Source organism: Heterodontus francisci, chromosome 32 (genome assembly GCF_036365525.1).
Source record: "Heterodontus francisci isolate sHetFra1 chromosome 32, sHetFra1.hap1, whole genome shotgun sequence".
In the NCBI taxonomy this organism is placed as follows: domain Eukaryota; kingdom Metazoa; phylum Chordata; class Chondrichthyes; order Heterodontiformes; family Heterodontidae; genus Heterodontus; species Heterodontus francisci.
The window spans coordinates 27,263,103-27,285,995 of record NC_090402.1 but is presented as its reverse complement, the minus strand read 5'-3'; the positions used below and the strand labels follow the sequence as shown (position 1 = coordinate 27,285,995).

The 22,893-nt window shown below is 39.1% G+C and overlaps 1 protein-coding gene across 7 annotated transcripts in view; it reads right to left on the bottom strand.

Annotated features, from left to right (window-relative positions):
• Positions 1-22,893, bottom strand: part of strbp (spermatid perinuclear RNA binding protein) — a 179,082-nt gene that overhangs the window by 7,235 nt on the left and 148,954 nt on the right. For 5 of the 7 annotated variants that reach the window (XM_068012531.1, XM_068012528.1, XM_068012532.1 and 2 more), the window contains exons 15-19: positions 14,159-14,293; positions 8,473-8,613; positions 7,921-8,047; positions 4,421-4,465; positions 339-1,109 (exon numbers count right to left, since the gene is read on the bottom strand). In XM_068012531.1, coding sequence (XP_067868632.1) covers positions 1,027-1,109; positions 4,421-4,465; positions 7,921-8,047; positions 8,473-8,613; positions 14,159-14,293 — 531 coding nt within the window. In that variant the 3' untranslated portion in view covers positions 339-1,026. Of the gene's footprint in view, positions 1-338; positions 1,110-4,420; positions 4,466-7,920; positions 8,048-8,472; positions 8,614-14,158; positions 14,294-22,893 lie in introns of those variants that run through there. The other 2 variants (XM_068012533.1, XM_068012534.1) reach the window with 2 other exon arrangements.

Sequence of the window (22,893 nt, the reverse complement as noted above, 5' to 3'; positions counted from 1 at the left end):
TAAACACAAGCATCTGAATTTCTGTTAGGCTTGACAATGATGCAAGAATGATGGCCCATGGGTGAGACGTGTCACTTTTTAAAAAAAACAGCAGCACTCAACAAGAATTGGGACAATTAAGTAGCGAGTATCCATGGGGACCTTGTTGCTGCTTCAGATTCTTCATTTTGTGCAGTGGGAAAAAGATCCTTAACAAAGGAGTTTTTTTTTTGTTTTTGTACTACAGCTCATCAATTAAAAACCTGTCCACCTAAAAGCAACTAATGCAAAGTTAAGGTGCATCTCAGATAACTATAACAAAAAAGGCCACAAGAACCAAATATGAGATTATGGAGGCAAGACAGCCTTAAGCCAATTTTAACACATGCTTCATACCAGGATCTTAGGAAGGACATAGATATATTAGCTCATTTGCAGCTTCCATCATTTGTATAAGACATTACTATCAACTTGGCCTAACTTGAGTGTTTTGTAACAATTCAAAACAAATCTTGAAATATATTAATACAAACTATAAAATTTGAGAAGGGAAACACCATTTCATTACACAAATGATGGCCAGTACACAGCATATGCACAATACTGGGTTAAGGCTTTGCTACATAAAGATTTATAAAACAGGCAATACGCTGGCTGGTTCTGAAACAGAATGTGTTTATTTGTGATCAGAGATCTATTGTCTATACATCCTTCACAAATAAGCTTCCATAAAATTCTTCAGAAGCTATGATACTTCAATTAAAATGTTTGTGATTTTTTTTTTAAAGTTTATTACTTTCTACCACAGAAGGCTGGCATAAGTTATATTGAGAATGAGGTAACATTTCACAGTACATCTTCAAGTTTTAATGAACTAAGCCTTTTTGTTAAAATCAAAAAGATAGGAAAAATTATTTTACAAATAATTTGCTTCATACAACATTTTCAAAAGAAATTTAATTAAAAAAGCAACTTTTTTCTCCTAATGCTCACTTTTTGTTTTTGCTATTGTGATCAGAATCAGTTGTTAGGCTTCTAATACAGTAATTAGCTGAAAAAGGAGTAAAGGGGAACAGGATATGTTGGAATTTTCATAACAGGGAACAGAAGCATTCTCTTGCCTGGCAAACCTATAGAGAGAAGAAACGAAAGGACCCCAAATAAGTTTAATGGTCCATTAAATTGACTTAAGAATATAAGGTTCTGTTACCATAGATCTTTCCAGATTAGCCATTCAATTTCAATTTATTTATTTTTCTTTACATGTATCACCTAACTTTATTGAGCCAGCTGATCAAAACCTCAGCATTAAAATTAATACTAACCATTACAAACTGTGTAACCCAACAGTGTGTAGAAACTTTAATTTTTGTCCACATCTGTCCCCATATTGTATTTTTTATGGAAGTACTGGAAACAACCAGATTGCTCAAGATTTGAACATTTCTTTACTTTTTAAAATAAAAATTACCCTGCTGAACCCAAACTTCATTTTATTTGCAAAATAGATTTGTTAGGGATAAAATCTGGCATAGTGGAAAAACATATCTGAAGGTAGAAACTATGTCAAACAATTATTAAATGGGATAGTAAGTCTGACTGCAATTCTGCCAATTCTAAACAAATACAAAACTGAGGCTCCTATTTAATTCAAGTATTTTAAAGAAAACTGCACACAAAATGAATTGGTAAACACTGGCACAGAGCTTTTCATTATATAAATTCATTACGTTAGCAAGATATTTTCTCCCCCACCAAAACAACTTTCATTTTCTGTCCATTAAGTGCTCATGCCATGAAAAAAAGCATTTCTATCTTTTAATAGAAAATTTTGCCAGATTTGCCGATCAGCAATGTTTGCAGCAGGGAACTTTAATGCTGGAGCAATTTGAAAAAAAAATGAAGATAATTATTTTGACTAAACATGCATGTGTAAGTTCTTTGACATTGGAGGTGGACTCAGACATTAATCCAAGAATGTCTGCAGGAAATTATAACCCTAGATCACTTAAAAAAACATGTAGTGCTTAACACATTTGGGCAGCAAACCCTTACTACAGATGCTACGACAGATTTAAACCTCTTTTCTTCAGTAAATACTTCAAACGACTATACTAGCTATATTTCAGCAAGACCGAATCCAAATCTGATACCATCCACAGAAAAACCATTTCACAGTTTATTTGAATAGCAGATCTGGAAAGATCTATGGGTTGTTAATTAATGTTATTTGGTTGAATACTAAGTTCTTGTGGCCTCACAGGATACTATGTAATCTAGACAGATTTCTTATTCTCAATTTTAATCTTCATTAGAAATCACAAAGCAGCAACAGTAGGTGTTTTAACAGCACCAGATGACTGAAGTGCAAATTTCCCAACATGCAACAGCTTACGAAGGCATTAAGACACTTTCAACCTACAGCCAAGGAAACAGCCGTGTCAAATATCGTTTTGCATCACAACTGGACACTGGAGAAACACAGGGCCTTTATGTAAGAAATGATGACAATGATCTCTTTCCAGGAAATAACATTAATTTGGACCCAGTTGAACATTGCTGCACAGTGAACTGACAAAATATGAACTGCAGTGTTCAGGATTAGTTTTAGAAACATATCAGGTAAGTTATTTCAGACACATGCCAGCTGTGACTGTAATAGCAAACTTCACAGATTTATATTTGGAACTGCTGTCATGATACTCAAACCGCTCACATGTGCAGCCCAACTCAGGCTCCAAATAAATCTTATACTTGCTTGTCACCATTTGCACATAAGACTCATTCAAAGCAACAGCATGGTGCCAGTTTTGATGATTAAATTGAGCTTATTTTAGAAAGTTATGGAAATCTGTCAGTATTGTGCTAACATTTAGAAATTAATGTGCATTATAAGACAACAAAGGTGTATGAACAGTCACAGGCTGTTAAAAGCTTAAATGAATTTATATCCTTTCCCAGTATTAAGTATTTACCTATTACAATGAATGTGGTGGAGTCACCAACTTAAAAATCCCTGAAGGAGTACTTTGGAAAAAAATTACCGAATTGCAATTCTGGTTGACTTGCTTTGTGTACCAGATAAATACAATTTAAAATGAAGTCTTCAAAATGTTGATTTACTAGGTGAGAATACTAATGCTTTTTTTTAGCCTTTAATATTTTTTAAGTTGCCAGATTTAAACCAAGTTTAAATTCTTCCCTCATTTTAGCCTCAACCCAATTAAATCAGATAATGGTTAAGTTGACTTTGAAAATTTCTAACAAAAATTGGGAAAATTAAGAACAAAGCAACTAGTTTAACAGCTGGGGAGAGATTCCTTTGGGCCACAGACAAAAATGTTAACAAGATGAAGTATTTTTCACCGTCACACTAGTGACTAAAATTACAACCATTTCACTAAGCCCTTCAGCTGTCAAGGATAAGCAAACTGTCAGGGAGCCAACCATTAGATAGGCAGAAATGTTGACATTTCACCTGTCCTTCTGCTAATCAATTTAATGCGTGGGTTTCAATTATGAAGCTAACTAACCACAATGCACCCATGTTCCAAAGTCCTTTTAAATTTTCTATCAATGATTACAATTTAGACAAATGTGAACGTTAGCACATCATTCAATAACATTAGAATTAAAGATTCAATGCTCTTTTATACAAATGCTGTTATTTATCAACCAATTATGGCTCATTTTATATTTGCAACTTTAAAATTAATTATGCCTGCTTAAGGCTATGGAAAAGAGTAATTGCAGCAGTGAATGTCACTGCAGTCTACTTGTCAATTTGTCTGGCAGTGCAGTATGCTTTGAATAGAGCATCTAATGGCTGTAAGCATTGGGACTATATTTAATAAAATATACAATCTGGCATGGAAGGGGACAAGCATTTTACAAGCAGCCCCTTTACAATCGGACAAAGCTTTGCAAGAGGGGCTCCAAACAGGAGAAGAACCACAAGATTATGCTGATTTCTTCTATTATGTTTTAAGTTGTGTCAAAAAGACAACTGGACTGTTTTTGTACGAGCATGTAGATCAAAACGTACTAGTCATTATTTAAAAATAACACCTTGTGTTTTAATTCAATGCAACATTGAACCCTTCAGAGTACATAAGAAAATAGATCAAACTAATTTTTGGAAAATATCCATAATTTTCTGAGTTCATAATATGTTCCATGTTCTCTATAGTCCTACTTTACGAACATACAAAATTGAAATTCAAAAGGGAGCTTTGGAAATTTGAAATACTTTCACTATGTATGGTTGAATGCATACAGAAAGCACGAACTAGGAAAAGGGCTTTTAGTATTCAAAGGGTTGTCAATGTTCACACACAAATATACATCTCTGCAGAGTGCAGAGATATACATGCTATAGATTAAGGCACTAAGGAAATGATAGTCATCTTAGAGTCATAATCCATTGTGATGCCATACATACCGTAAGCTGGGGCAGCAGCACTGTATCCATATGGTGCCCCATAACCTAAAGCCAAAAAGAAATCAACAATATTTACTTTTACTACTGCTGCAGTATGTCAGTAAGAACATAAAGCAAGTAAAACAAGTAATTTTATTCAATAATCCTTTTTGATGTATATGGTTTACTGTAGGTATAATTGTTCTTGGCATTGGTTAAATGCATTTACTATTCGTAAAAGTGATCAAATTCTACATTAAACTAATCAACTATTTAGTTACCAGACCAGAGTTTTTACTTCTTTAAAAGAATGACAATAGTTTGCTGAGAACATCTTCAGGAATTTACAAACTAGTGTTATAACAAAATAGAAAGTAAAGCACAAACTTCAACACTTGGAGTGAATGATACCATACTATAACCCATAGCTTCAGAATGGAATCAGCAAGCTCAAGTATATGATACACAATACAACTTGTGGAACTATTGGAAGAATATTTCCAGAATCAAGTTGTCTTCTTGCTCCTTCCTTACTTATTACTCAAATACAAATTCATCTCCCAACACCTCTCCACCTCTCTATAAATCAGTGGGACTGCCCCCGCTTGGTTCCACTCTTACCTATCTGATCATAGCCAGAGCATCTCGTTCTCATCCACATGCTGTCCTCTTGATGACATCATCTGCAGACATGGGGACAGCTTCCACTTGTACACTGATGATATCCAGCTCTACCTCTCCACCTCCTCTATTGACCCCTCTTCTTCCCATGTTGTCAGACTGCTTGTCTGATATGCAGCCTTGAACGAGCTCCAATTTCATCCAATTAAATATTCTGAGGACCAAAACCAATTTCTTCCAATCCCTGCCAAAAAAACCTCTGTACTATTTCCACTGATTCCATCCCTGCTACTATCTCAGCCTCAAGCAGACTGTTTGCAACCTCAGCATCCTTTTAGAACAAGCTCAGCCCTCCACCTCTCTCTCATTCTTACAACCCATCACTTTGATGAAATTTTTGATCATCCTTCTTATGCTCAATGTCTGCATTTAAAAATTGTGCCTCTGTGAAGGGCCTTAAGGCACTTTGAGACTTTACAAGGGCCGAGAAAGAAAAAGGAAGACTTGCATTCATATTGCACTTTTCACAACCACAGGAGGTCCCAAAGCGATTTACAGCCAATGAAGCTCTTTTTAAGTGTAGTCACTTTCATAATGTAGAAAATGCAGCAGCCAATTTGAGCACAGCAAACTCCCACAAACAGTACTGAGATAATGAGCAGCTAATCTGTTTTTGTGATGTTAAATGAATGATAAATATTGGCCAGGACACCGGGGGTAACTCCCTTGCTGCTCTTCTAGTGTCATGGGATCTTTTACATCCATTTGAGAAGCAGATGGGACCTTGGTTTAACGTCTCATCAGAAAGACAGCACCTCCAACAGTGCACTGGAGTTTCAGCCTTGACTTTTGTGCTCAAGTTCTGGAATAGGACTTGAACCCATCACCTTCTGACTCAGAGGCGACACTGCTACCAACTGAGACATGGCTGACACTAGATAAATGCAAGTTATCGTTGGTGTAGTACCAAAACATGCAAAGCACATGGCTGATATTTGTTTTGTGCCATGTTAGCTGATGACAACTAGCGGAGTTTCTTTCTATGCACTGCCAGGATTTACACTCGTGCATATGAACACTGCATGAAAAGTGAGTGAGCTTAGCTGTGATGACATCATGGTAAATAGTCTACAGACACACTTTGTCCAGGCTCAAAGAAAGGATGGCCAATTGAGTGAGGTACCTATGAAACTACGCCCTAGCAAGAATTACGATTGTCAGTGGAGCTATGGAGATAAAATTGGAGGGTGGAAAACAAATAAAAGAACATTACTATTACAGTAAGCTCTATAAGGGCTCTTAATGTCAAATATATTATTTCAACAAGTCAGCAATTGCCTTTCTACAAATAAGGGACTTCTATATAACCAAGTGGATAATTATATACAGTCTTTTTGTATTATCCTGCATTCAATTTCTTGAAGTTAGTTGTCAGACATCTCAAAAGGCCTTCTGATAAGAGATTTAGACAATGTACAACTTGTAACATAATTCGAAAGGAACATTCCCATGAACAAAGTAATTAGCAACAACTTTGAGTCCAAAAACAAATCTGAATCCAGCTGCTAGAAAGTATGTGAATGTGACCATGTGAGCCACATGTCAATCTTCCTTTTCTTGCTTTCCTATCGAGAAATGCCTGATCTCCAGCTGGTACCTCCCTTGATGGCACAACTGAGGTTACTAACTCCTGCGCAAGGATTCATTGCACATATTAATATCTTAGCACTGCAATTTGAAGCACCAACACAATATAATCTCTGGAAAAATAAAACATTTAACTGATTTGCAATAGATTAGTTTACAACACTGAACTCCAGGATCTTTGTGACTATAAATGTGTAAAAGTAAAACAATATGGCCCATCAGGAAGGGAATGTGCTGTTGCTTAAGTTCTACATTGGGCAGTATTTCTTAAATGTAAACTGAATCAAGGTATGTCCCCTGTTACTGGTAAGAACAGGCCACTAATTTAAAAAGCCATGTCCATAGGCAATGAGTCAGCATTAAACATAACGAATGACCTTTTATGAGGCTTGCCAATTAATTTGTCAATTAAAAATCACTAATGAACCAGCCATATACTCCTAAAGATAGATGAAAATTGACTTAGTCATGAGAGTTACCAAAGAATGCTCTGCATTTATAGTTACCATTAAAAATAAGCTGGAACAGAATGCTGTGGTAATCAATGGGTACTTATTCATCTTGGGCACCTTAGTAAGGGTAACCTAGAGTCAGGCCTGAAACTCTAAGAGACCAACAGACTTGAATTAAAATTGTTTGACATTATACATTTTTGCTGAGATTTAAGATTTTTTTTAAATCGCTCCTTGAGGTACAAATGCACAAAACAAAAAGTGTTCCATCTACTGAATATAGAAGAAAAAAACACAAATAATCACTAAGCAGGAAGTATATTCTACACAGGAAGAGGAATCTACTAAAACTAACTTGTGAGCATCAGTTGTGTGCTTGCTGATGTTTTTAAAGAGTTAGTTTTCACAGTGTATAACTACCAATATGCTCATGGATGTCACTGAAATCATATTAATGTATTGGCCATGATTACCACCTCACACATTTATCTGGCCACGTGTTTTGTGATGTTTAATATTTCAAATTATGTTTTTTTCACAGTAGTTTTAAAATATGGGTTTATTTACTCATGAGTAAATAAAATTAACTGCCAGTTATGAATTTAACACTGCTAGCTTCATGATATGCAGGTGTGTTTTATTTTGCAAGACTGAGCAGAATATGAACAGAAGTGACCCAATTCCTATGCTCCTCCAGCAATACTCATAAGATGATCGAATATAGAAACTGGGACTTTTATAAACAGTGTTATCTTCAGTAAGTTTCAACTTTGAATGCTGCTGTTTTGCAATGTGCCATACCTGGTGTTAGATATCCTGGAGCAGCTGTTACCGCTGCACCGGCAAATGCTCCTCTGTTCAAGGCTCCTCTGCCTCTGCCTCTAAGTGACTGGACTGCAGCTGCTGGAGCAGCTATTGGACCCTTAGCCTTTACAAAATGAAAGGCATTAGAATGCATGAATCAACAAAGAAAGATCGCTCCACTCAGATTAAATAAAGGTATTAATTTTCTTTTAAAATAATCAAAGCATCATTATTTCAGGGTTCGAGGAAGTAAATCTTGTAATGAGAAAATTAAATTACACACATTCCACTTGTGTGGTTTAAAGCACGTTTGCAGTACTTACAAGAAATATAAGGGAACTTCTGTAGAAAATGATAAAAATCACAGGAAGAAAAGTGCTACAAATGTATAAAACTGCATATGACATTTAGATGTGTAAATGTATTTGTTGCTACTGATAGAATGTTAAAAAAACCTGTATGCCCATTATTTGTGATTAAAAATAATCACTTACCTAACTTACATTGCTAAATGCAACAGAAGCAGAAAGGAAACTATAGAAATCTTACCGGAGGACCCGTCCTCTTTTTCTTGTTATTTGCAGCACTGGGACCAGAAAACAATCTTTCAAGGGCAGCTAAAGCAGCACTGGCCTTCGCTACTTTCTTATTAGGACCTGCTCCCTTGAATTTCTGACCGTCTACTTCCACCTATTAAGAAAAAAAAAGAGAATTTTCAATCAGATTCCGTACAAACTATTAGATAATTATGGAAAACTTGAACTACTATAGGTTCACGTATCTCTACCTCATTATAGTAAATTGTCTGTGGGTTGAACTACAATTACTGCCAAGGATTTATTTGTAATGTACTTAAGGCATCAAATGAATCAATAGCAATATTTATTCTTGTCCCCAACAGAACTACTGTACTTGAAAACCACTTCAGTCAATACCAAAACCACATTAAGATCTGTTCATTTTCTTAAAACATCATTTTAAGTATGCATACATGTATACAAAGGCAGTGGATTTGGAATTATAAATACACCAAGTCTAGCTATTGCTTACTGTAGTCAATGAAAGGGAATTTAATGTTAAAAATTTCTGTAAGCATGCGAAAATTAAAATGATTAACTTTCTCACATGTACAACCTCTAGAAAAATTATTTTTCTTCCATTGGTGTTAAGTTTTAAAAACTCCAGGTATTTTGGCTTCTACATTTCAGAGTATTCTGGTGGTGAGCCTTAGCGTTTATGTACAAAGAGTACGTTTACACTTTCTCTCTCTGATTACAGCCCGGCTGGTCTCTCTGATTACAGCCCGGCTGGTCTCCCTGATTACAGCCCGGCTGGTCTCCCTGATTACAGCCCGGCTGGTCTCCCTGATTACAGCCCTGCTGTGATGTGACTCAGTACCATTGTGGCAGCAGGAATCTGCTCACCGTATGAGGTGGACATGGTATGGCAGCAAGGTAGCTAAGTCACATTGCCAGCAGTTTTCATGGACAAGATGAGCTTAGAGAAGTCATGAGGAGAAACGGGACAAATTTGGCTTGGTGGGCAAAGGGAAAGGGCAGAAGTAGCAGAGGGAGCTGAACAAATGGTCTCAGTATGAGTGACAAAGATGTTGAGGAGCTACTCACACTTGTCAAAGGCAGAAATGAGGACGGTAGGGTTTTAAGCCAACCACTGGTGGTGGAGAAAGGTAGTCTGGGTTTATCTTTGCTCTCCAGAATCATCATGGAGTAAGGTGTGATTTTGACAGAGGAGAATGAAGCTCGATAGTGCTCAATATAGTTCAGCCAGATGTGGTGACAGATGGCTAAACACGATGTACATCAGATATGTACAAGTCTGCAGTCCGTGTACTTGAGGAAGCAAAGATGATGCCCATACTAGGGGATCAATCAGGATAGAAGATAGTAAACACTGTGGTGAACAAAGGTGTCAAAGGTGAACATGAAGGAGTAGTTAAGCAGACTGACAGCTGCAGAACTTTCATGTAGGGCCAAATGTTGTGATTTAGAAAATGCAGTGAAAATTGACTTGGGGTGGAGAGAGGGGTGAAGGGAGGACAGGAAGTCACTGAATTTAAAGGCGGCAGCAGCAAATGGAGCTTAGATGAAGATTAAAATATAGGATGAGTTGTTGCTTAGTGCACAGGCTGAGGGAGGATACCTGAATGAGAAATTTGGGGTGTGAGTCGGAGGAGGGGAGGCACACCATGTTGAAGATTCTAAAGCAGAGGTAAGATGGATGGAACAAGTTGAGATACTCAAAGGAAGAGAAAGTATCAGAGGATTCAATAGGTGTTTTGAAGATTATGAGGGGTTTTGAAGGAGTAGAGGGGAAAAATTGCTTCCATTGGCAGGAGGATCAGAAACCAAAAAATACACATTTAAGATAATTGGCAAAAAAAATCAGACTAATGACCTGCCCAGATAAAAAGGGGTCTTTTTTTTTTGCAGAAAAACCCAGAGTATGAGCTGCTGGATGCAAAGCAGTGGAAGAAATGGTTTGTCTTTTACCCAATTAGGCATGGAAAGATGTTCCATAGAATGCTTTTTCACAACTTTTTAAATTTTTACTTGTACATTCAGAAACTGTCATAAGCAATAAAAATACACATTTTACAATTTCACAATGCATACTGTCATGCAGGCCCCCCCACCTGCCAAGAAGGAGGCACATTAATTTCACCACAAGGACATTAAATTTCAGATTGTTGCTGGGAAGAAGAGAAGGCCTGATACAAGGGGTTGCCAGGCCCCTGGCTAGAAGGTCATTTTTTGCATATTAACAGACAGTGCCTGGAACAAAGGAGCTATCCCCTGCTTTAAAACAATACACAGACTGGTCAAACCAGTCAATCATGTGACTACCCTGCTGGCCAACTTGGGGAGTTTTAAATGGTAGAGACAGTGTTTGAACTGGCAGAAATCTCCTTGCTCCTGGACTGAAGCAGACCTCCTCTCCAGTCCTGTCTGCTCCCATTTCTTTCTCATGGAACTCCAAAAACCGACTGAAGACACATGAACCCCAAGAGATAAATGTCTCCTACAGTGAACAAGGTTCAAGAAGAATACTGAGCCCCAACAAAAAGCAAGATCAACCGACAAAAGGACTCTACAGTGAGCTCAAAGAATCGTAACAACTCTTCAAATATTGCCTCTAACCGTTACACTTTAATTTTTCTTCTGCTCTTTTCTGTCTCTATTTGCATGTGTGTATCGCGTATGCATGCCAGCGTGGGCGTGTCGTGTATCTGTAGGCGTCAATCAAATTAGAGTTTAAGTTTAAGTCTAATAAAATTTCACTTTTCTTCTTTAAACCTAAGAAAGCTTGTTTGTGCTAGTTTTTTTACCTTATAATTGGAAAGCAGTGAACAAGGATTCACCAAGGGAGAGCTAAAAACAGTGTGTTTAAAAATAAAATTTTATTACAGTAAGATCAGGTGAAGGCTGAAAGGGAACCCTAGATCTGTTTCTCACCTGGTTGCAACAATATTTTCATGTGAATCAATGCGAGAAAATGTGGGGAGCATTTTCCTGCTAAGCGATGATTATCAGTTTTTCAGGCAAAACTTCTTTGTTCCAATTACAGTGGTTTAATAATGCAAAAACTCATGAAACTATCTACATCACCCTCTTTGCTACTAAGTGATTTAATTAAATGAATCCTCAAAGTGCTATAGACTAAATTCACCTGCTCATCCATCTTGAATCTGTGGAGATATCTCTGGATTTCGGATCTATGGCTTTCTTTCTCTATCTCAAGTTGTTGTTCCACCTTAAATGTGTGCCATTCCTCCAGCAACTTCGGCTGTTATTTCATACTACCCCCAATCCCAGTTTCAGCACCTCCAGCTGGTAAACATATTCCTTTCTTTTACCTCAGTAGCTAAATGGACTAATTCTGCAGGGATAACTTTAACCCCAAAAAAGCAAGTGAGTTTGAGTCATGTGGAAAGCAAAATTGGTAAAAAATTTCAAACAAGAAGTCAATGTGTCTTGAAACTGTCCACTTGCTGTTTTAAGGGAGGGGGGGAAAGAGGTGGGCGATCAATTCACTCTCACGAGGCAGGTCAGTCATTGGAACCTTTTAAGGAAGCTGCCTGGCTTCATTTTAACAATGTTTTTTTTTACTGCCATTATTCGGTTTCCCAGGCCTCAGGAAACCCTGCAGGTAAAAGGAGGCAAGAAGGGCTGAATCTGTAAATTAAGTGCCCTTACAGCACTGTTTGTAGACCATGAGGAGCAGGAGTGTTTACTCCAGGCTCAACAAGCTTATCCTGTAAGGCACCCCGGCAATCATCAAACCCATCTCTCCACATGATCTGCCAGCTTCCCCAACAAACCCTGCATCCCACAATCATGCTCTTCCCACACCACCTGCAATCACCCCAAACAACCTCAATAATGTTCTACCTATCCCACTCATGATCTCTCCTCCCCATCATTAAACATCCCTGCTCCTCGGCTGCACCCTTTTTTGAAGCCTTACTCGCCCGACAGGCCGCAAAGCCCATCAGTCAGGCTGACTTTTGTAATATTACTTGTCCCTTTGCTATGTGAACTACTGTAAGCCTCGCAGGACTACAGTAATATCCAAGAAAACACGGGTTTTTATGATAATTTAACTAGAAGATATATATACACAAACAGTTACTGCACAAGCCGCATCTAAACACATCTCACTGTTGGGCTACACCCACAATTCCGTAGTCATGTGTGACACAACATCACATCCTCTGGTGATCTTGACTTACAGCTTTTTAAGGTGGCCTGTTGTTAAGGTTGTACGACAACAGCTTTGGTCAGAGAAGCTGTGAAAAATAATCTTACATACTGTGGAGTTTTCGGGGAAACCCACACTTCCCAGTTTCCCAACTATAACACGCTACCTCTCTGAAATCCTACCGCAGTAATTATCAGAGCTTGCATCGCTATAAAAAAATCAATTACACAGTTTGCTTTTAAGCACTTTGCTTGTTTACACCTTAATTTTTTCCACTCCTAACTTGAATCGTGCAACTACATGAATTGTAGGACCAAGTACCATTAAAGTTACACCTTAATAAAGCTATTTCACTGCATGAAAGCCCACGGAAATGACCTTTTAGCCAACCGAACAGGAGGGGGCCAAACTGGCAAAGCAAGAAAGGAAAGTGGCCTTACAAAGGATGCTGGAAATAGCCATCAAGCTTAAGGCGTTCATAAGCGGCACTCTTGTAATTGACTTGAGTGGAAATGGCAAATGGTTAGCCCCATTTGCACAATATAAGTGGTTGCATGTGAGAAGCGTGAACGATGTGAATAGTGGGGCTATACCATGTTAAATCTTGTCACAGACATTTAGTTCATGTACAGATCTTTATATTAGCACAACATAAAATGAAATAAATTTGATTGGCACTTCAGAAATATTTCCTAGATTTCTATGCAGTAACAAAACTAAAGGCACTATGACAGCTTCAGTGTAATGTAATGAAAAGAAACTTCAGACTATTAATCGTCCCCCAGTCGGAATGATGCAACAGGACGGATTCTGCTATTGCTGTCAATGCTAAAGCACTGTTGATAAACAGGTACTTCATTAGTATTTGGTTGAGACAGCATAATCAATGCATGTAATTAGAATATCAGGCAAGGCTTGAGATTGACTTATTAACTACGGATAACGCAATCCTGCCCACACTCAAGTTCTCTAGTTGGAGGAATAATATTGCTATGAGAGGTAGGTTCTTTACACAGAGAGTGGTGGGTGCGTGGAATGCACTGCCAGCGGTGGTAGTAGAAGCAGATACATTAGGGACATTTAAGCGACTCTTGGATAGGTACATGGATGATAGTAGAATGAAGGGTATGTAGGTAGTTTGATCTTAGAGTAGGTTAAAGGTTCGGCACAACATCGTGGGCCGAAGGGCCTGTACTGTGCTGTTCTATGTTCTATGAGATCTTTTAAATACAGAAAACATATTTAAAGCACAACTTTCTCCAGCAAGTACTCCAAACAGCACAAGCTTAGATTTCCTTCTTTGTGACTTGCTTAATTGCACTGCTGAAAAGTCAAGTGACATTTGCTATTTAAAAAAACAATTTTAAGAATGCGTGCAATGTCTGACTATAGGTCACAGAAATCAGTCTTTTAAACTAAATGCAATAAATTCTAAAGCAAAATGCTGCAGATGCTGGAAACCTGAAATCACAACCAGTATAAATACAAGTATTTCCACCCTCAAGTTCTAATGTACCTCCATAACGAAGCGTTTGTCATGACTGCCACCAGTTTCAGATATCAATTCATATTTCAAACCCCTCCTCTTCTCATTTAGCTCCATAACTGGATTTTTCCCACTGGCAGTTAGGATAGGACCCTGTGTTCGCATCTATATACGGAACAAAATATATGAGGAAAATACTTTATAGACTACACATAGCATGGTTTGATTTAAATAGCAGAATGTCTTAAAATAAATCAGTTAAAGAATTCATGATTTACATTTGATTTTTTCTTTGTTTATTTCTATTCATCTGTTTAAACTTCAAACACTAAAGACAAAGACAATACTTGGCAAAACTAGCTGGGAGGAGTTACTGACACCAACTGTATAAGGGAAATGAACTTAAGCCGATAGTCTGTATCAGCAATCATTTTCTCAACTGCTGTTAATTTGGTTCATGTACTTGGTCATGCTTAGTGAATTCTCAAAGTAATATTTTCCAGACACCCTTGCAAACATAGATGCAAATTAATAGGACTGGACAGAACAAAAGGAATGTTTATTGATCAAATATTTGTTGGAACTTTTTAATACCTACACAAAATTGTGCAGTACTTTGCAGTGTACTTGATTGAACATCATCCCACCAATTGCTCTTCCAACAGATTCTTTTACAAAATATATTGAGTTTGGCAAAGCCTCAAAACATAAAAGACTTGCACATATGTAGCACCTTATCACATCTCTCGAACATCTCAAGGGGCTTCACATACAACAAATTATTTTGAACTGGCTGTTATGCATTTATCAGGCAAATAAAAACCCTTTCCAATGTCGAATTTTATTGAACAGTCCCAAAAGTAGTTTAAAATGACTCAAGATAGAAATTACCACATAGAAGATTCAAAATATGCAACTTAATGAATCCTCTACTCTATGGAACTGTACAACAGCCGTTTTCAGTCAGGGAAGGAGGGGGGAATCCCACTCAGACCAGTATTTCCTTTTAAACGATCCTGCCCTCATCCACCTCATCAATTTTGAAAAAGATTCCAATGAGAAAATTAATGAATCACTACAAATCTGTAGGAAGATTTGGCACCTTTTTTCAGGAAAATCCAGATTCATACAAACCTGATGAAAGCACCCAATATTATGTTGAATTAATCCTACCATTGCTTAATAAAAGACTATTTGAACCATTTAACATCTCCCAGCTTAAGACCAGCAAGGTATGTTTTGCCATAGAAGTTGTTAACTTTTAAATGAATCATCTGCAATATTGATTTTAACCTTCTGAGTTGGGTAAACACAATTTTAAATGCTTAGACCAAAGGCAGACAAGTATATGCCAACTCTGAACAAGTGACTATATTGAAGAAAGCTTATAAACCACACTCATGAAACAATATGCTGCAAATCCCAGTTTGGGCTCAACGTCATTATACCCAAGTCAGCATAGACCTGCGGCTTTTGTAACTCATCAGCAGTTGAAAACTTCAGTCAAATCAACTGGACGGAGAGCCGAGGCAAGGGTATTCAGTGCCAGGATGTCAGGATATACTAGCAAGATGAACATTGGATGGATCCACGCATGAACTGACAAAGCGTGAGCCAGACTTTTTGAGCTATCAGAACAGACCAAATAAGGAAGATTAAAAACAAAAGAAGAATCTCCACATTGGCACAGTTTGCATGCATGTCTGTCTCTTTTTCTTCACCGCAGCAACCTCTGTATTTGGACAAGCAAGAGCAGAAATTTGTCTTGGAAGGTAGCACAAAATGGGTGCTATCACATCAGCCGCCTGCATTCCACTCAATACTCAATATTCCATTCTATGGACTTTAATGGAATTGAATATTGGGCGAGGTGAATTTACCATGCGCTACCATGGGTAACTGCCCTCATCCTTGTTTATTGCCAGCCAGCAGCTACCTGCTCACCCACCTGGGGGCTTGCAGGAATAGAGACTTAAGAGATTTATTTATTTCGGGATATGCTGATATGCTTGTCTGTTTAAATTTGGAGGGCTCAATGGTTTGAATGGCTGTTTATCTGTGATTCTATTATTGAACATAGAATGCATCCAATTGGAGCAGTACTGTAAATAGACATTTCAAAGCACAACACCTCCCAAGTTCAAAATGGCTAATCCACAACATAGGTGATACAAGTGGTAACTAGGAGACAAAAGACCAATAGTGCAGTTTTATGGAGAGAAGGTGAGTTCTAGGATTATCTTTTTTTGCCTTTCCTTTGCCTTGAATGTCAGACTGGCACCACCCACTCAATCTCTGGATTCTCAAATCTCTGTTTCACCCCAATCTCCATCTGCATGAATAAGAAGTTACCAGCTATTTTAGAGACAACACAAACTATGGTCACTGGCATTTTAAACATGAACTTCATATGAAATGTTGGGGAGTGAAGCAGCTGACTAGTAACACTCTCTCTCTCCAAGGCCAAACAGACACACTCTGAACTGGGAATGGGAAGGTCTTTGAGATATGGAGTTTGCATATGCAGGGTGTCTCAGTCCTGCGTCCCAATTGTTTGATGCAAGTCAATGTGCAGGAAAGGCGAATTATATTGAAGCCAACTGAAGGGCAGCCAAAAGACGAAAGTTAGGACTGAGAGACACGCATTCCACCAACATGCTTCTCACAGTACAAATAGGAACAGTTTTATCAACAGGAATTCAGATATCCAATGCTGTATTTACTGCATAAAGGAGGTGAAATAATAAGTGGGTAGTGCAATAATATAACTGACTATTAGTCCAATTTTCTGAAATTTTAATCTGTGATAAGAATGGATTAAGAAGGGTCAGCTGCTATAATACATTTATGCTAATTAACAATTCATGTAGAAAGTCTGAAATCTAGCTCTGCACATTGATTATTTAAACATTTTAAAATAAGCCAAGGTCAGCATTTTCTTCTCAACTGTAATTATTCTCCTCCAGTTGAGATTTGGCAGGAAATATTTTTCACTTTGCATCCATTGTCGACATCACGCACTGCGAAGATTAGACACATCACAGGCCAGATGGAACAAGATGTAGACGCTCCCACACATTAGCCTGACAATCTGCTTAAACTGGAGAGCCATGAGCAACAATTCCTACTTCACCCAAATGTAACATTTTAATTTTTAATTCCCATAATCATCATTCACTCTAAACAGGTTCATCAGGGATTTGGTGCACAATGGTAAATGGTCTTTTTTGCCTTAAGATCTGGGAATGAATCCAGATTTGGAAGTTCATATTCTCATGTGGATGCCAGCCATAACAGCCTAATACAAAACAAATTTGGATAAACTTAACCCAATTCTACAGGGTGTGGACCATAAAATAGAATTTCTCAAATGGGCATAAAGTTGGCAGGTGTAGGAATTCCACGGTATAATGCTGCCTCAGACTGGGTGAAGTATACAGTAAGTAGTTTTTTTTTAGGGAGTTCTGTAGTAACGAGGACCAGGGAAGAAGGGTCCTAGAGTAATTGATATTATTTGATATTAAGATCTTCCAAAAGGTTTAATTTAAAGGGTTAAGTCACGGCAGGAGAGCTCAAAGCCGTGGTGTGCTCCTCATGCTCTATGTGGGAAGCCGAGAACAATTCCAGTGCCCGGGTCCAGCATGTGTACAGGAAATGTCTCCAGCTGAAGCTCCTGGAAGCCCAGGTTTCGGAGCTGGAGCAGCAGCTGGGGACACTGTGGAGCATCCACGAGGCGGAGAGTATCGTGGATAGCACATATAGAGAGGTGGTCACACCGCAGGCTCATACCCCACAGGCAGGAAGGGAATGGCTGACCACCAGGCAGAGCAAGAGGACCAGGCAGGCAGTGCAGGAATCTTCTGTGGCTATTCCCCTGAAAAACAGATATACTGCTTTGGATACTGCTGGGGGGGGGGGAATGGTCTCTCTGGGGAAAGCAGCAACAGCCCAATTCGTTGCACCACAGTTAGCTCTGTTGCACAGGGGAGGAGTAAAAAGTGTGGGAATGCAATAGTTATAGGGGATTCAATTGTAAGGGGAATAGATAGGTGTTTCAGTGGCCGCAAGAGAGACTCCAGGATGGTATGTTGCCTCCCTGGTGCTAGATTCAAGGATGTCTTACAGCAGGACATTCTGAAGGAGGAGGGTGAACAGTGGCGCAGTGGTTAGCACTGCAACCTCACAGCTCCAGCGACCCAGGTTCAGTTCTGGGTACTGCCTGTGTGGAGTTTGCAAGTTCTCCCTGTGACCGCGTGGGCTTCCGCCGGGTGCTCCGGTTTCCTCCCACAGCCAAAGCCTTGCAGGTCAATAGGTAAATTGGCCATTGTAAATTACCCCTAGTGTAGGTAGGTGGTAGGAGAATTGAGGGAAGGTGAGGATGTGGTAGGGAATATGGAATTAATGTAGGATTAGTATAAATGGGTGGTTGATGGTCGGCACAGACTCGGTGGGCTGAAGGGCCTGTTTCAGTGCTGTATCTCTCCATGACTCGATAACATTCAATGGTCGTGGTGCACATTGGTACAAACAACGTAGGTTTAAAAAAAAGGATGCGGTCCTAAAAGCAGAATATAGGGAGTTAGGAAGTAATTTGAAAAGTAGGACCTCAAAGGTAGTGATATCAGGATTATTACCAGTGCCACGTGCTAGTCAGAGTAGAAATAGCAGGATATAGCGGATGAATACGTGGCTGAAGAGATGGTGTGATGGGGAGGGTTTTAGATTTCTGGGACATTGGGACTGGTTCTGGGGGAGATGGGACCAGTACAAACTGGATGGGTTACACCTAGGCAGGACCTGGACTGATGTCCTAGGAGGAGTATTTCTCGAGTGGTTGGGGAAGGTTTAAACTGAAATGGCAGGGGGATGGGAATCTTTGCAAGGAGTCAGAGGAGGGGGGAATCAAAGACAAGAACAAAAGACAGTAAGGGGAATAAGAAAAGTGATAGGCAGAGAAATCAAGGGCCAGAATCAAACAGGGCCACAGTGAAATATAGTGGGAAGGGGCCAAGTAATGTTAAAAAGACAAGCCTTAAGGCTTTGTGCCTTAACGCATGAAGCATTCGCAATAAAGTGGATGAATTAATCACGCAAATAGATGTAAACGGGTATGATATAGTCGGGATTACGGAGACATGGCTGCAAAGTGACCAGGGATGGGAAATGAACATCCAGGGGTATTCAGTACTAAGGAAGGACAGACAAATAGCAAAAGATGGTGGAGTTGCATTGCTGGTTAAAGAGGAAATTAACTTAATAGTGAGGAAAGATATTAGCTCTGATGATGTGGAATTTGTATGGGTAGAGCTGAGAAACACTAAGGGGCAAAAAACATTACTGGGGGTTGAATATAGACCCCCAAACTGTAGTGGTGACGTTGGGAACGGTAATAAACAGGAAATTAGAGACGCATGCAATAAAGGAACATCTGTAATTATGGTTGAATTCAATCTGCATATAGATTGGGCAAATCAAATTAGTCACAATACTGCAGAGGAGGAATTCTTGGAGAGTATACGGGATGGTTTTCTGGACCAATACGTTGAGGAACCAACTAGAGAACAGGCCATCCTAGACTGGGTATTGTGCAATGAGAGAGGAATAATTGATAATCTAGTTCTGCAAGACTCCTTGGGGATGAGTGACCATAATATGATAGAATTCTTCATCAAGATGGAGAATGACATAGGTTGATTCCGAGGCAAGGGTCCTGAATCTTAGTAAAGGAAACTACGAAGGTATGAGGCGCAAGTTGGCTATGATGGATTGGGAAACGTTACCTAAAGGGACGACGGTGGAAAGGCAATGGCAAACATTCAAAGAGCGCATGGATGAACTGCAACAATTGTTTATTCCTGTCTGATGCAAAAGTAAAACGGGAAAGGTAGCCAAACCATGGCTTACAAGGGAAATTAGAGATAGCATTAGATCCAAGGAAGAGGCATATAAATTCGCCAGAAAAAACAACAGACCTGAGGACTGGGAGCAGTTTGGAATTCAGCAAAGGAGGATCAAGGGATTGATTAAGAGGACGAAAATAAGACTACGAGAACAAGCTTGCAGGGAATATAAAAACTGACTGTAAAAGTTTCTATAGGTATGTGAAGAGAAAAAGATTAGTGAAGACAAATGTATGTCCCTTACAGTCAGAAACAGGGGAATTTATTATGGGGAATAAAGAAATGGCTGACCAACTAAATGCATACTTTGGTTCTGTCTTCACAAAAGAGGACACAAATATCATACCAGAAATGTCGGGGAACACAGAGAGAGAAGAACTGAAGTAAATCAGTATTAGTAGAAAAATGGTGTTGGGGAAATTGATGGGACTGAAGGCCAATAAATCCCCAGGGCCTGATGGTCTGCATCCCAGAGTACTTAAGGAAGTGGCCCTCGAAATAGTGGATGCATTGGTGGTCATCTTCCAAGATTCTATACACTCTGGAACAGTTCCTACAGATTGGAGGGCAGCTAATGTAACCCCACTATTTAAAAAGGGAATTATAGACCAGTCAGCCTGACGTCGGTAGTAGGGAAAATTCTAGAGTCCATTATCAAAGATTTTATAGCAGAGCACTTGGAGAACAGTGGTAGAATCGGACAGAGTCAGCATGGATTTACGAAAGGGAAATCATGCTGGACAAATCTACTAGAATTCTTCGAGGATGTAACTAGCAAGGTTGATGAGGGGGAGCCAGTGGATGTGGTCTATTTGGACTTTAAGAAGGCTTTTGACAAAGTCCCACATAAGAGATTTGCGTGTAAAATTAAAGCGCATGGGATTGGGGGGTAGCATATTGTGATGGATAGAAAATTGGTTGGCAGACAGAAAACAAAAAGTAGGGATAAATGGGTCTTTTTCTGAATGGCAGGCAATAACTAGTGGGGTACCGCAGGAATCAGTGCGAGGACCCCAGCTATTCACAATATATATTAATGATTTAGATGAGGGAACTAAATGTAATATCTCCAAATTTGCAGATGACACAAAACTGGGTGGGAGGGTGAGTTGTGAGGAGGATGCAGAGATACTTCAGGGTGATTTAGACAAGTTGAGTGAGTGGGCAAATGCATGGCAGATGCAGTATAATGTGGATAAATGTGAGGTTATCCACTTTGGTAGCAACAACAGGAAGGCAGATTATTATCTGAGCGGCTATAAACTGAGAGATGGGAATATGCAACGAGACTTGGGTGTTCTCATACACCAGTCGCTGAAGGTAAGCATGCAGGTCCAACAGGCGGTAAAAAAGGCAAATGGTATGTTGGCCTTCATAGCGAGAGGATTTGAGTACAAGAGCAGGGATGTCTTGCTGCAATTATACAGGACTTGGTGAGGCCATCCCTGGAATATTGTGTGCAGTTTTGGTCTCCTTATCTGAGGAAGGATGTTCTTGCTATAGAGAGAGTGCAGCAAAGGTTTACCAGACTGATTCCTGGGACAGCGGGACTGACATATGAGGAGAGATTGAGTCGGTTAGGATTATATTCGCTGGAGTTCTGAAGAGTGAGGGGGGGATCTCATCGAAACCTATAAAATTCTAACAGGACTTGACAGGGTAGATGCAGGAAGGATGTTCCCGATGGTGGGGGAGTCCAGAACCAGGGGTCATAGTCTAAGGATACAGGGTAAACCATTCAGGACTAAGATGAGGAGAAATTTCTTCCCCAGAGAGTGGTGAACCTGTGGAATTCGCTACCACAGAAAGCAGTTGAGGCCAAAACACTATGTTTACAAGAAGGAGTTCGATATAGCTCTTGGGTTTAAAGGGATCAAAGGATATGGGGTGAAAGCGGGAACAGGTTACTGAATTGGATGATCAGCCATGATCATAATGAATGGCGGAGCAGGCTCGAAGGGCCGAATGGCCTACTCCTGCTCCTATTTTCTATGTTTCTATATTGCTAGCCTTGTGCAAAAGCAGCTTCAACTTGCATATTAACAAAAAGATAAAGAAATTTCACAAGAATTTGGTTAAATTGAAGATGTGTACACGCACTGGGGAGGATACTTGTGTTGAGAGCTAAATTCACAATACACAGGCACTTTATTATCACCCTAGTTGCTAGAAACAATCACAATTTATGGTTACACAAGGTTACCAAAAGACTTGCAGGTTGATAGGTAAATTGGCCATTATAAATTGCCCCTAGTATAGGTAGGTGGTAGGGGAATATAGGGACAGGTGGGGGTGTGGTAGGAATATGGGATTAGTGTAGGGTTAGTATAAATGGGTGGTTGATGGTCGGCACAGACTCGGTGGGCCGAAGGGCCTGTTTCAGTGCTGTCTCTCTAAATAAAATAAAAAAAGGAAAAAAGAAAAAGAAAAGATATTTAAGTCCAACTTGCTCACTCTATTATCCATGATCCGATCAAACAACTTTGAATCTATTTCCCAAATCCATATCCACCACACTTTGCTGAATCAAAAGATCCAATTTGCTTTTGAATGTTTTTGCTGAGCCTGAATTTAATGCATCAATTAGCAATCAAATTTTGTCACGTCAGGTGCTCACAGAATACAAAACTCCAGAAACTCAACCACTCATCTTTAACTGAAAAATATGCTATGTTCATCAACAATTTTTCATAGTTTCGGCACAATTACTCATTTTAATCATATTTTTCTCTATCACTTCAACTTGAAACACTGATCAACCTACCTAATTGCCCAAAGGTAATCCATTTGCTATGCTCCACAAGCTTTTAGGAAAATAGTTACAGCTACACTCCTAAAGCACATACACTTTCAAATGTTCATCTC